Source organism: Periplaneta americana, chromosome 11, assembly GCF_040183065.1.
Source record: "Periplaneta americana isolate PAMFEO1 chromosome 11, P.americana_PAMFEO1_priV1, whole genome shotgun sequence".
NCBI classification, from domain to species: domain Eukaryota; kingdom Metazoa; phylum Arthropoda; class Insecta; order Blattodea; family Blattidae; genus Periplaneta; species Periplaneta americana.
Genome location: NC_091127.1, coordinates 79222382 through 79238001, shown reverse-complemented (window position 1 = coordinate 79238001; position 15620 = coordinate 79222382). Strand labels below are relative to the sequence as shown.

General features: G+C 35.8%; 1 protein-coding gene across 1 annotated transcript in view; it reads right to left on the bottom strand.

The window, feature by feature from the left end:
- Window positions 1–1149: 1149 nt before the first annotated feature.
- LOC138709121 (uncharacterized) overlaps window positions 1150–15620 on the bottom strand; it is a 50900-nt gene continuing 36429 nt past the window's right edge. Inside the window, exons 3-5 of the mRNA XM_069839656.1 lie at window positions 6070–6317; window positions 1513–1600; window positions 1150–1372 (exon numbers count right to left, since the gene is read on the bottom strand). Of these exons, the coding sequence (XP_069695757.1) occupies window positions 1292–1372; window positions 1513–1600; window positions 6070–6317 (417 nt within the window). The 3' untranslated portion in view covers window positions 1150–1291. The remainder of the gene's footprint in view (window positions 1373–1512; window positions 1601–6069; window positions 6318–15620) is intronic.

Below are 15620 nucleotides of genomic sequence, written 5' to 3'. Positions count from 1 at the left end.
AAAACAGCTTTTGAAATAATAAATTGATAGTACGAAGATTTTGTGTATGTTAAGATAAGAAAATTTAGACAGAAAGGCCCTTGCTCTGTTAGTCTATTTTTAACAACACTGTTGGGTATTTTTTTTAAATAAAAAAAACTTAATTGTAATGTTGTGATGTACTTAGTTAAAACAGAGAGGATTCAATCCCTACGTCCAATTATTATTTTTATTAAATTAAAACTAACAGGAAATTGTACATTTGTTACATTAAACTTTTTTAAGTTTTAAGAGCAAGGAACTTAAATTTGCAGAAATCTAAAATTTCAGAAGAAAATTTAGCATTGTTTGACGTTTGATGAATTTTATCGAACAATAGAGACATCATGCATGACTAGTTGCAGGAAATGGGACCTAAAGTCAGATTTTTCAGTTTTTTGTGGTTTCAAAAAGAAGATGAAATACTGAGCATTAAAAAATTCATGGTTCTAGGTGCTATAGTTTTTAATATATTACTTATTGAATGTTGATATTACATTATGTACTTTTCAAGAAAAGTGCAATTAAAGTTTTCATTTGTTTTCTTAGCAAGTATAAGAAAGATTTAGTATTTAAGAAGCACTGTGTAAAACTATATCCTAGTTTAGTATGTGAAAAAAAACCTACAGGTAGCGCAAGATGTCAAAACATAGAAATGTAGTTTTTACACCACAAATTCTTTATTTTGTTCTCCTGTAAAATTTCCTTTCGCGATTTTAGGTCCCTTTTCGCACAACGGGTCACTATTGGATCTGTTGGGTTTTACCACTTCTTTCAAAATTATTTATATTATTTTATAATCATAAGGCTCTACATTAAATCAGATACTCAGTGTTTTTATCCAGTTTGGGCTTCCAGTAAAGAAAGCTGGAAGTTAATACTGATTTGTAGAAATTAACATTTTAAGAGTAACAAATTGAGATGAAAGTAAATGCATGTGAAATGCAACAGTAAACTTTTTATTGTGTTATATGCAAAAGATTTTATAACAAAACAAAACTCTCATTTATTAAAATGTAATCTGTGCAGTGGGAAGTTGTTTGATTTAGGTTGAAGTATTCTTCATTCTATTCGTAATATTATTTTATACAGTTTTATTTCATCCTTAGAAGATGAAATATTAGCACCATCTTCGTCTTCTTTAATGGAATATTTATGTTGATAAAATTTTCTTCCTTTGTATAATGAGATGTCTGAATAAGGGCTCCTGATTCTCAGTCTTTGTCGAATACGTTTCTTGTAACATTGAGCTGAGGATAATTTGCTGAGATCATTAAAGTTCATTATGCGAATACTCTGTTGTTGCCTTGATGTCTTCTGTGTGATAGTCACTGCAGTCAACTGGATACTTCAGCTGAAAAAAAAAAAACAATTTTAAATGAAATATGAATATAGTTTCGGTGTTTGCATGTAATACACATATTACACAATCTTATAACTACATGACTTTATGCGAGGGTGTTTTATTATTCTGTAATCTTATTCCAAACTTACCTGACAGCTGTCTTCTTCTGTCGCAGCATTGTACAATTTCCAGAATGGTGTGCCAGTGTTGCTAGATAGAAACCATGATGCCGTAATGCTAAAAGACAAATAATAAAAATTTGTTAATACAATATGATACATACCTATCACATTATGAAAGACAAACAGACATGATTTTATAGTTTAAGTAATATCACTTCATTAAATATATCCAGAATAATGTTGATTCATTTTGAGAATTAGAAACTGATTTTACTTATTTATTATGAAAATGAGAAGGAAAATTATATGCTTTTTCAACACTAACGGTCTTACTAATAAAAACTCTTATGCAGACGTTTTAACTGTCTTGTACTTACACAACGAATAGCTCGTGTGTAAATTTCTTACTAATAATCACAACATACTCTTCGTGTGTAACAATATAACTTTTGCACAGGTCCGTCATAGTTTCGTCATTGTTTTATTACGAAAGGTAACAGAATAACTGAGATTCTATATTGCATCCGATAGCGAGCATTAATGTGCCGTGCTAAATATCGATAGTAGAACTGGACCTGATGGATTACAGTCATGAACAGCATAAATGTTTCACTTTTTTTTTCTTTATGGCTTCTTTTAATTATATTCAGTTATGGTTCCCCCCCCCCCATTGGTGGGTACTTGACTTTCCGTCATTCACCTGTATGAAGCCAGTTGTGTAGACCAATTTACCGACGGAGTCGTTGCCTAGGGTGCACCATGGCAGACTGGTCTACGCTACACCTGCGATGAGATAAGTTGATGGAAAATTGTTGGGATGCCACAGAGGAACTGAAGATCCAGAAGAAAATCCCTTTGTTACCTGGGCCACAGGCTTACCCAACTTGCTTACAAATGGCTTTTAAGGAACCCGGAGGTTCATTGCCACCCTCACATTGCCGGTCCCTATCCTGAACAAGATTAATGCAGTCTCTAGCACATATCCCACCTCCCTCAAATCTATTTTTATATTATCCTCCCATAAAGATCTTTTCCCTTCTGGTCTCCTAAATAACACTCTATATACATTTCTGGATTCTCCCATACGTGCTAGATGCCCTGCCCACCTCAAACATCTGGATTTAATATTCCTAATTATGTCAGGTGAAGAATACAAATCCACACCTGTGGAGTAACGGTTAGCGCGTCTGACCGCGAAAGCAGGGTTCGAGTCCCTGTCGGGGAAAGTTACCTGGTTGAGGTTTTTTCTGGTGTTTTCCCTCAACCCAATATGAGTAAATGCTGGGTAACTTTCAGTGCTGGACCCCGGACTCATTTCACCAGCATTATCACCTTCATTTCATTCAGACGCTAAATAACCTAAGATGTTGATAAAGCGTCGTAAAATAACCTAAAACAATAATACAATGCGTGCAGTTCAGCGTTGTGTAACTTTCCCCATTCTCCTGTAACTTCATCCCTCTTAGCGCCAAATATTTTCTTGCCCAACACAAGTTGTAAATCGGTAGTTTGTCGGGGATCGAACCGGAGTCCACAGGTTTATAAGTCTAGCGCTCTAGCCACTAGACCAGTGTTCCGCAACCTTTTTATACTCACGGCACACCCTAGATCGGCCTGGACTCAACACGGGCACACCAAAATATTAATCCCCTCAAAAACATATGATGTGACTCTCTTAATATAATTACGTAATGTAATTAAATTTATTATTATTATCATCATTATTATTATTATTATTATTATTATTATTTTTTTGTTATTGTTGTCGTTGTTGTTGTAAACAGAAATCGACTCTTGCATTTATTAAGAATTTATGAACTTAATTCACTGTAGAAAATACGGATTTTTATTACTAATATTAAAGTAAATAACTTCAATGGGCCTGCTTAGCTGCACACAAGTGGCTGATCTGTGGCGGAATCGTTAACAGTGCAACCTCATTTCTTCATCGATGGAATTGAGTCTCTCCCTCTTTGAGGTTTTAATTTTCAGTTAACGTCGAGTAGCCCAGTTCACACACACATAAAGTTGAAAATGGCAATAACATATTAACTGCCATCTCGGAGATAGCCGGGTATTCACTCCTTCTTGACAACCAAAATGTTTCCAAAGGCACTTCGAAAAGTTTTAATTTCAATATTCTGTCTACTTTTAAGTCTGCTTGTTCCTCTTGTACGAATATATTATTCGGAAGATGTTTTGACTTCACAGTGAATCAATCACGAACCAGTAAAAATCTTGAACACTCTCTCAGAAATAATTCTTGAACTTCTGCTGAAAGGTTACTAAATGTTCTTTAATTGAGTCCATCAACACTTTATTATCGTCACCAAGGGGCCATACAGTTGAGAACATCTCAATCGATTTTTAGGCATTAACAACGTTTCAGCTATTATATGTGTTTTTTTACCTTTACGATAAGTTCGTGTACTTTTTGTGAAACCTGTACCGACATCGTCATGAGTGTCACTTGTTTTTTTATTCTGTTCCAACAACCGACGATAATAATATAGGCGACATCTTTGTTTGACAGAAAAAAATGTTTTGTTACCAAATGTCGTTTCAATTTACTGGGAACCATAGCATTACTGCGATTTTCACCCAAACACAACACACTTGGGGATTGGGCATGTTTTGTCAACACACCATTTTAATTTCAATTAATTTTCGCGTCACACCTTTCATCTTGTGAAGGCGGTTGCGGAACACTGCACTAGACCATCGTGGCGGCAGTTGTGTAATACTAGAATGCATGAATGGCGGAATTTCAAGACTTAACTTATTATGCGAATTGTAAGAATAAATGATTTTCTACAGAAAAGATTCGAGACCGACTGACGCGAAATAACTGTAAGCTGTCATGGTATTTTGTGAATGGAGTATGGCGGTGAATATTGCTATTTAGATTAGAAAGTATTGATTACACTATTAAAAGCTGACACCCAGTAAAACCTCGATTATCCGTCACCCTATTAACCGATTGGTGGATTATCCGACTGCCTTTCTCTCTCGCAAAAAAAAATATGAAAAACTGTACATTATATTAGTACGAATTTTTTCTACAGAGTGTTTTTACACATCTTTACCCTTACGCAGTATGGGTGCCCGTACTGTTTAACTTCTATGCAACATGTTCTACAAGTGTCAAAAGAAAACGTGTTGTGCTACGAAAAAAAAATGCGAGTAATTGAGTGGTTTGGAAAAAAGAAAATGCGGTTCTTCTCGCATCACAATACGAGACAGAAATTACAACTGTGCGCGATTTAATGAAAACAAAAAATAAACTGTAAAATTTGTAAATACAGAGTGTTAAAAAAAAGTATCCAATATTTTAGGAGGTGACAGTATGCATCAAAACAAGAAAATAACGTCTAATAAACATGGGTCCTACAACACATACTTTCAGAGATCTGAACACTTGTTCATAGGAGGTGCTCAATGTGATGTCCATTCATGGCAATGCATTTCTCTGCCCACAATACAGCAGACTACCAGATAATCATACCGTAGTTGACACCCCTGGCATGGAATAATGATACGTCGCAAGGAATACTGAAAACAAAAGTCTGGTTGCGGATATGAGCGGGGTTCAGCAGAGATGGTGTTGTGACTTTTCGTAATCAGCATGTGAAGGCTGATGAAAATCCCTCTGCAGTTGAAGAAACAAGGCATCAGCACCGATTTTCAATCAACTTATGGGCAGGCGTTCTCGGTGATAGATTAATAGGGCCATACGTGCTTCACAGAGATCAATTGGGGATCTTACCAGGACTTTCTTATTAACATATTAAAACAAATTTCAAAGAGTGCTTGATTCTTTACGCCAAGGGGCAGAGGAATGCATTGCCATGAATGGACGTCTCATAGAGCACCTCCTATGAACAAGTGTTCAGATCTCAGAAAGTATGTGTTGTTTTTTTTAGTAGGTTATTTTACGACGCTTTATAAACAGCTTAGGTTATTTAGCGCCTGAATGAGGTGAAGGTGATAATGTCGGTGTAATGAGTCCGGGGTCCAGCACCGAAAGTTACCCAGCATTTGCTCATATTGGGTTGAGGGAAAACCCCGGGCAAAACCTCAACCAGGTAACTTGCCCCGATCGGGAATCGAACCCGGGCCACCTGATTTCGCGGCCAGACGTGCTAACCGTTTCTCCACAGATGTGGACTGTATGTGTTGTAGGACCCATGTTTATTAGACATTTTCTTGATTTGATGCATACTAGCACCTCCTAAAATATTGCATACTATTTTTTAACACCCTGTGTACAACATGAGGCCTCTACTATTCCTATCTTTCCACACACAGTCGTCATAAGAAGTTTCCTTGGCCATTAAAAATCCGTCATTGAAAACCAGACTTAGTATAAATTAGTGAACTTCTGATCCACTACCTAGCGTGTTGAAAGAAAAGACCATGGAGGAAATTACAAAACTATATTATGCACTTAGTTCATGAAAACTTTTTATGGTACGGATTATCCGATTTTTCGATTAACCGTTCACTTCACCCCTTTCATTCCCACGTATAATAGAGATTCTACTGTATCTAATTCACCTTTTTATTTCAAATAAGTCAACTAACCTTCCCAGTTTGGTGACGCCAGGTCTGAGTCCTGCTCCCTTGTCAGCTGCCGGGTCCTGCTGGTTGACAGCACAGATCACATAACGGTCACACTGTGGATGCCTGGAACCGTATCTGTATGCCCGCCACACCCGTAGCAAAGGCTCGATCACTTCTCCGTTCAGCGTCTCGGCTAGCTTACTCTCAATCTCTTGCGAACTCAAGTGCGATAAGGTGAGGCCTTTGCTTTGCCCCATCTTCAACACTTCCTGTAAAGTATTAACGTAGACATTTAATTACAATTTCTTGCAGGCCTTCAAGCAGGACCTGACTTGAATAATTTATAGAATGGTGGCAAAAATCGGAAGTACATCTCATGTTACACAGACGATCGATATTACAAATATTTATTATACAAACATTGTTATTACTCCCCAAAGGAGCGCGTAATGATTTAGAAGTTTAAATGAAATGTTCAACCATAATGTGAAGGGTTCAGAGCCATAGTGGGCCAAGCGCCATTTATTAAAAAAGCAAGGGCTGAAGTTAAGTGAATATTATAGTTTAATGAAGATTAACATCATTTAGTTTTAATGTGCATACTTTATATTATTTGCTTTATGTTTCATTAAATTATGGTAATTACTTAATTTTAACCCTTGTTTTCTCCGTTTTTAATATATGGCGCTTGGCCCACTATGGCTCTGAACCCTTCCAGGGGCGTATTTTGCGGAATACCGGGGCTACCAGCGGTAGCCCAAGGAAATTACAAAAGAAAAAGTTTAAAATATAACATAATGCAATAATTTTGTATTATTAGTTTTACCATAGTAATTAAAATTAAAGTAATTGTTAGATTTATATGCGCTCTCTGCTCTCGAAAAGAAACAAGTTGTCAAGGCGGCATCGCTGGAGAAACCGCTTGCTACGTGAGGTAGCCTGTGACCGTTTCGCTCACGCTGTCCTTCGCACAACTGCCCGTCCCCCCCGCTCCCTCCTGTTTCCATCGTGCACTGTAGGCGGGCGAGTTGCCGCTCTCATGATCGGTTTCTTCGCAGGCGCGAATCAGCAATACGCTTAGTACGCTAGCAATTGAATGTGATTGTGTTCTTGCAGTGCATTATTTTAAATCTGTGATTTGTTCGAGTATCTAAGAGTTATATTAATTGTGAATTATTAAGTTTTTAATTTCCCAATTAAGTGATATTGTGAAAAATATGGCAGAACAAGTTTCTGGAGAGGTTTGTGTTGAAAATGACTGTGTAATAGAAGGTATATTAAAAGTGCCTTTTAACCGTCGTACATAACAACGAGAAAGTTGAAATTGTGAAAATGGAAAGACCAACTCCTGAGTTAAATTTGTCCATGGACGTAAAAGAAAAACAGCGAGAGTACACACGCCATTTCACTTCAACATCATATGGTAAGTGGAATTGGTTGTGTGGTACTTCTAAACTGTCTAAACTATTTTGCTGGCCATGTTTGTTATTTAGCCGCGAAACTAATGTCTGGTCAAAAGAGGGGTTTTCTAATATGAACTCCCTTCGAACGGCAGTCCTAGAATATGACAAATCAAAAGCTCATATTTGTAGTAGCATGAACTTTGCAAATTTTGGGAAGACAAGAATTGATTTACAGCTAGATAAGCGAAAAGCTCTACACATCAACCAACACAATGCTCTTGTGAAAAAAAAATCGGGAGATTTTACTGCATCTTATTAACGCAGTCTGCTTTCTAGGAAAACAAGAATTGGCTTTTCGGGGTCATAACGAGAGTGTGGAATCAGACAATATAGGAAATTATATTGAATATTTAAGTTCCTTAAGTGAATTTGACCATTTACTGGCCAATCATCTTGAGAGTTCAACAGTATTTCGTGGTACTTCTCTCGCAATTCAGAATGACTTAATATTTGCTATAAGTGGGGTTATGATAAAGAACATAAAACCTTTTGTGGCCATTGTTGTTGATGAAACAAGTTACTGCTCTAATCAGAGTCAATTGTCCACTGTTTTAAGATACGTCGACAGTACTGCCAGTGTTCAAGAACGGTTTATAGGATTCACGAATGTCAGTTCGGACAAAACTGCTGCTGTTTTGTTTCAGCATGTGGAAGGTGTTATAGCAGAATACAATGTCGGCAATAAGTTAATTGCACAGACATACGATGGTGCTTCAGTTATGGCGGGAAATATTAATGGCTTAAAAACAAAAGTTCAAGAAAAGTATCCTCAAGCACTATTTGTCCATTGTTACAGCCATGTTCTCAATTTAGTTTTGCAAAAAACTACTTCATCCATTCCAGAATGCCGCATTTTTTTTTTCAAAACACTGTCGGATTTAGCTGCATTTTTCTCATCATCTCCTAAAAGATCAGAAAACTCAAGGAATTTATGAACAAGAAACTCCCAAAAGTAGCACCAACTAGATTGAATTTTACATCTCGGCTTGTAAATACAGTAAAGGAATACAGAGAAAAACGGACTGCTTTCTTTAAAAATATCATTTGTAATGACTCTGAAGAAAACTTGGATGATGCTGTAAATGTGCAGGCTCAAGGATATTTGAATTTTTTCACACAGTTTCAGAATATATTTCCTCTTGAAGTCTATGCTAGAGTATTCGCACATACAGATGTACTCTACAATATTCTTCAGACAAAAAGTCTAGACATAGCATACTACTTGCAAGAGGTATCAAAGTTAAAAAAAAATACTATATCCGAGTTCAGACGTAGTGGGTTTCCGTCCATATGGAGTAATATGGAAAATGAAAATTCTTCAGCCAGTACAATGGAACCACCATTAAAGCGAAGAAAAGGAGATGATGAATTGAAATACAGGCAGCTGTACTACAGCATACTAGATCGTATGCACATGGAAATTACTGACAGATTTTCTGATCATGGAAAGCTTCAGTTCACACATCTTCTAGAATCTCAAAAATTTTCTGCTTATAGAGAAAACTTCCCGAATGAGGCACTAAACAAATTATTTCAGTCCTATAACAGTCACTTTGATCAAGTACGTTTGAAAAATGAATTAAGTGTAATATATTCAGCAGAAGTCTTTGATTTTTCGAACAAACCTATCCATGAAATATTATCTGCCATATAATAATAATAATAATAATAATAATAATAATAATAATAATAATAATAATTTATTTTAGCTGGCAGAGTTAAGGCCGTAAGGCCTTCTCTTCCACACAACCAGCAAAAAGTGTATATACATATGCATGAACTTACAAAGAATTCAACAATTTGATTTAGATGAGAGTTACATGTATACAGAGTTATTTACGAATTAAACAACAAAATACTATTAACTATTAATTAAACACTGAAATAAACTGGGTAGCAGAATTAAACTAAAATACATAGAATGTTAATATATTTCAAATTATATTAGATAATAGAAAGAGATTATTATGAGACAATTTTGAAAATGCAGCACAATCAGGATGATGTCTAAAGAAAAAAAGCAACAGTGTAGTCAGTAATATTTTAAATCAGTATGATTGGAGTGAAATGCTAATAAGGTTATCTTTTAAGCTGTTCTTAAAGGTGTTTGTTGTCTTGCAGCCCCTAATACTTTGTGACAAGGAATTCCATTGACGCGAGGTGGATATTGTAAAAGATGAGGAATAACAAGATGTTCTATGAAGAGGTATATTTAGCGTGCCACAGATAAGTGATCTGGTATTTACGTCGTGGTTAGAGTATAGATAAGAGAAACGAGACGAAAGGTAATTTGGTGTTGAGGTGTGCAGAATTCGAAAGAGTAAAGACAAAGAGTGTAAAGTTCTGCGTTCTTTAAGTCGGAGCCACGAGAGACTTGCGAAGGACGGTGATATGTGATCATATCGTCGGATGTTGCACACGTATCTGATGCACATATTCTGAGCTCGCTGTAACTTGACTGACAGTTCAGAACTTAGATCACTTAACAAAACGTCACAATAATCGAAGTGCGGCATTACTAGGGTTTGTACTAGGGTAAGTTTTAGTTGCTGGGGCAAGAAGTTTCTCAAGCGACTCAAAGAGTGAAAGGAGGAACAGATTTTCTTTATCGTTTCTTTAACTTGAAAATTCCAACTTAGATTATTATCAAAAAAGAAGCCAAGATTTTTTACGACAGATGAATAAGGGATTAGCGTGTTGTTAAGGGTAACAACTGAAAGATTACTGTTATTAAGGGAGTTAACTACACGCTTATGTCCAATAATTATGGCTTGAGTCTTACTTGGGTTAAGTGCGAGTCCGAAATTGGCCGCCCAAGTGGAGACAGTGGCTAGGTCACAATTTAACTTGTCAATCGATTCATTGATCGTATTGGGTCTGGAATGTATGTAAAGTTGTAGGTCGTCGGCATAGAGGTGATATCGGCAATACTGTAAGTTCTTTGATACGTCATTAATGTAGATAGAGAAAAGTAGTGGTCCTAATACGGAGCCCTGCGGCACTCCCGCCTTTGTGTATCGCCATTGAATACCAGCTACGTCAGCATCGGTAGAAAGAACATTTTCTGCGTTGAAGAGAATAAAATCCTACTGTAGATCAACTCATACACAAGAACGTTTATCCGGCTTGGCACTAATATCCATTGAAAAGTCATTTCTACAGAAACTTTGCAAGTGGCCCAACTGTAATTTCAAGGACGAAGTCATCAGCGTATTTTCGTCCCAATCAAGACGTCTGGAATTCACATAAACATGTAAGGAATTTTATTATAGGGATTTTAAAATATATTTTGTGTAATAATAGGGTCAGTGGTAGCCCAAACCCTTTAACTAGTATACGCCACTGAACCCTTCATATGCATACCGTATGTGGTTTTTGGTTTAATATGTGTATGAATACTGTATATAGTATAATGGTTTAACATGAAATTGAAAACCATTGACAAACACTTTCACTCTGTTATCTGATCTATTTACAACAGCGGCTTGTGTGTTTATTAGATCCAAACGTAACAGGAGCGCCAGCATCTAATCACTGGCCAGCTAAACAAAAATGACTAATATCGCTACTTTGTTTCTGACGAATATTATAAATCCGCTATACAAAAAAAATTATAGTCCAATAATAATATCAATATTTTGTTAACAACGTTGCCAAGTGTCAGGAGAGCACTGCTTCTGCTTGTGAAATTAGTCTTCGAACTGTAAAAATAATTTCTTAATGTAGCTATTACGAAGTGTAATGCGTTAGTGAAATAATAATTTGATAAAGAAAATACCTCTAGCCTTTTTTACGTTAGATACGCAGGAAAACCGGTATAAGTCTTGAGCTAGGCTGCCTGCCACGACAAAATATAATATCAAAGCTCCAACTTCACGAAAATTATGTGTCACTTGGCACGAGGCAACGACTTTTGACTTCTTTCTTACAACTCAACTCCAGCTACTGCAAAGATGAATTATACTAAAATGTATGGATTTTAAAAAGTTGTTGCCAAATATGTGAAATCACAACAAGGAATATTAGATTTTTGTTCGTCATCATAACATTGCATTATTAGGATAGTGTTTATCGTTTGTCATTTGTTATTTCGAGTGTTGTGGTTGCAAATACGTCTGAATTTTGCAGAAAAAAGTTTGTGCTATTTGTGGACTAAACAAGATGAAATCTGGAGTGGGAAAATTGAACACTTCTGTCATATTCTTCTGTTTGAGTTTAATAGAGGAAAAAAGGCAGCGGAGATGGCTCGAAACACTTGTGTCGTGCACGGGGAGAATGCCATCGGAGAAAGCACTGCAAGAATATGTTTCTGTCGATTCAACACACAACACCCAATACAAAAGTTAATTTTCATACACAGAAGATGATGTGTGTCTGGTGGGATAAAGAAGGCGTCGTGTACTACGAATTGTTTGCCAGGAATGTAACCATAATTGCTGACATTTATCTTCAACAACTCAGACTCCTTGCGGCCCAAATGAAAAATACCCGAAAGACTGGACAATAAGTAGGTCTACTGCTGCAACATGATAATGCACGCCCCCACTTCGCTAAGATGGCGAAAGCAGCTTTGGAGGAGCTTGGTTGGGAGGAGATTCACATCTCCCATATTCTACCGAGCTTGCGCCCTCAGATTTCCACCTTTTCCATTCTCTATCAAACAATCTTCAAGGGAACTCCTTTAATAACGAAGATGTTTTACAAACTTGGTTTGACTATTTCTTTAACTTCAAAACAGGAGATTTCTTCAAACGCGGATTCAAAAAACTACCCCAGAGTTGGCAGAGAGTTGTAGATAATGTAGGAGAATAATTATTGATTAATTTCTCTCTTCTATTCATCTCGAATAAAAACTTCTGTCATAGCGAAAAGATGTTACGAACTTTTGCATCAGCCCAGTCTTAATTGGTTGGAATAACAGCAAGGAAGAATTATGCAGCAGAGAACAGAATGACTTATAATTGTGCGCTGGCTATGTATTTAACATCATCAAGAACGTTCGAGTATATCCATATATCCGTTTCGTTCAAATAATACAGGGACATCATTTTATTTTTACTAACATTTCTAATATTAACCTGGCTATACCTTTGGATTAACGGTTGAGAACCGGAAACACCGTACGCTACCCCTTTCCACGATTGGAGTTCTATGATACTGGCGTAAAATACAAACAAATCACTTTACTAGATATAGTAGGGAAGAAAAGTAGTTCATCCATTTACATAAAGTAGGAAATATCGCGATTTTGAGTTTGATAATTTTCATTAGGTTTTTATTAATTAATCAAAACACAGTACTGTATTAATAAATGTTTTTACTCACGAACTGAGGTATCCATTCGGACATATTCATTATGCAGTGTACATTATACTATCTACAGCACATTACCGTACAATACAGAGAATGAAGTTAAATTGAAAAATAATCATAATATGGATATTTAAACACAATTTTGAAAATGATGGCCGTTCATTTCGATACAGGCTTCAGTTCTTTTTTTGCATATTATCGCAGTATAGATTATTCTACCTAATTCCAATTACCAGTTTCGACCTTCGTACTAGCCTAGATCATATATACTAACAGATAGCTCTTTTATATAAGCTTTAGGGTTTGCAGTCGAGCCCGGCTTGATGTAGTTCAATAATCGTCACCAGACGGCACAATGACCAACACCATCACGAGACACGAACTCTGAAACGGTCTGGTCGGTCTAAATCGATTATTTCTTGCTTACGAGATATTCACGTAAGCAACGGTATGTACCACTGCCATCGTGATCTAGACCAGGCCGTAATGCAGGTTGTGTGACGTCACTCGATGAGTCGGGCTTTCTATTTGAGTATACGGAGCTGAGTGAAATATATTACTTTATAGCGTGTCGGCGCTCAATTTTATTTAGTGTAATGTGTGTATAAGACCCCTTCACACTTCTTATTGCATAATATGTTGCAGAAATAATTACAAAACTGTGTTATTTTAATGTGAACGGAGTTTTACATGGTAACATAACCTGGTTGCATCAACATTTTAAGTTTGGAATGGAAGCTATTTTGAGATTTAATAAAGAAGAATTATTTATATTGTGATTTTAATTTAGCACATCTACCTTCCTTACTTGTAGGTACAAAATTTACCACAGTCCCTCCTATGAAATTAGTGTATGTATAGTTGTGTGTTAATCTGGAAGGTTAGATAAATACAATTCATTACAACCCAGTATAGTAGGGAACAAATGAATAATACAATTAAATTTTTATTCAGTGTAATATGTGCATAAGTTCCATTTATGTGTTGCATAATGTGGCAGGAATAATAAATAAAACTGTGTTATTTTTATGTGAAGAGAATTTACCATGTTAACATAATCTATCTGCGTCAACATTTTAGGCTTAAGTTGAGAACGAAAACGGTTTTGAGATTTAATAAAGAAGAATATATTTTTAGGATAAACTTCAGAACACGGTTACCGTCCTTACTTATAGGTAGAAAATTCACCACAGTCCCTCCTATGAAATGTACATACGTTATATTACTTAGTAGCGCTGAGGTATAGTTCCGGTAATTTCTGAACTGAAAACAGTTGAATTTATTTTTTGTGGAGATGCATTTGATCCTATAAGCGAGGCATATTAAAATCCTGAACGAACCGAACTAATTTGTATATGCAAGATGTATGAATACGAAGGGAACTACCTCAGCGCTAGTTTAGCCCTAGTAACATATTAAACTAATCAGACTTCAGACTGGAGTACCGTCTGAAACGAATAAATACAATTGACGTGTAGACAAATTGCATTTATAAGTTATACGTAGCGTTATGCTTAATTATAATGCATAATTGCGAATATGGAAATAAGGCAAGTACTGATAGAATAAACATAACCTATAACTTCAACACATTAAAATATGCGTGCGATGCAACTGAAAATTGTTGAAACGTGCATAAATGAATGTGCAAGAATTTCGTAACGAAGCATGAGTGCTTTATTTCAACTAATTACAATTCTAGATACTGTAACAGTAATGAAAACTATAGGGTATAATTTTTCGTAATATACTATATGTATCTCGTTTTTAGTTCAAATTGTGTATATTATCAAACGTCGTATTATTTACTCGTATAATGTAGGTTATTCACAAATAAAAAGGGCGCAATAATTTAAATTTAATAAGACAAATACGGTAAACTAACAATAATGGATTAGACAAGAGTAACATCGGCAACGCTACACTTAGGCCCAATCACAACATACTTTACATGCCAGTCAATGTTTCACTTTCACGTATATATTATTACACATATTTAGCCTACTGTTTATAAGACCAAAATTTCACTTAACCACATAAGGGCGCAATATTTAATCGAAATAAAGGCAGGTATTACACATACGAACTTTGCCTGCAACAACGTAATTTTCACACCAAAAATAATATTATACCTTAAATTGCAAGTAAATTGTGTCTCAAGTGTCTCACAATCACTGTTTAAAATTTTACTGACGCAATTACACTGCATTTCAGAGAAATATATGTTATTCTTCATGCACTGCAACTAATTCATATGGTTGAAAGACCGCCTTTCGCTATCAGCTGTTAGGCGAGTCACGTGGTCTGCCTTACGGCCTGTATTAGATCACGATGGCAGTGTATGTACTGTCGACAATTGATGACCATGGATAAATATTATTGGCCTATATGACCTAGGCAAGTTCGGAACGAGGGAGTTCTAATTATAGTTGTCACGTGGGCGAAGCGGAGAGATAAGATAAAGTACGCCTTTGTATTGAATAGAATACAATGCAGAGTCTCGCGCAAAGCCAATCTACCTAGAATTTTTAGACCATGTTATAAAGTTATCGGTGGGCTAAATTATGATTCGTTATCTCTTCTGTTTTTATATATTTGTCGTGAATATTATTTGTATTATCAACTGAGTGTATAACATAATTTATCCGTTAATTGATATTTCACTAATGATAAATCCAAAGAACAATGGGAAATAAGGGACTAAACAATGAAAAATAAATAAAATAAGAGAATTTGACATTCATAATTATAATGTTGTCGGAGTTTTGTTATACTTTACTTTGAATTATTTTAATT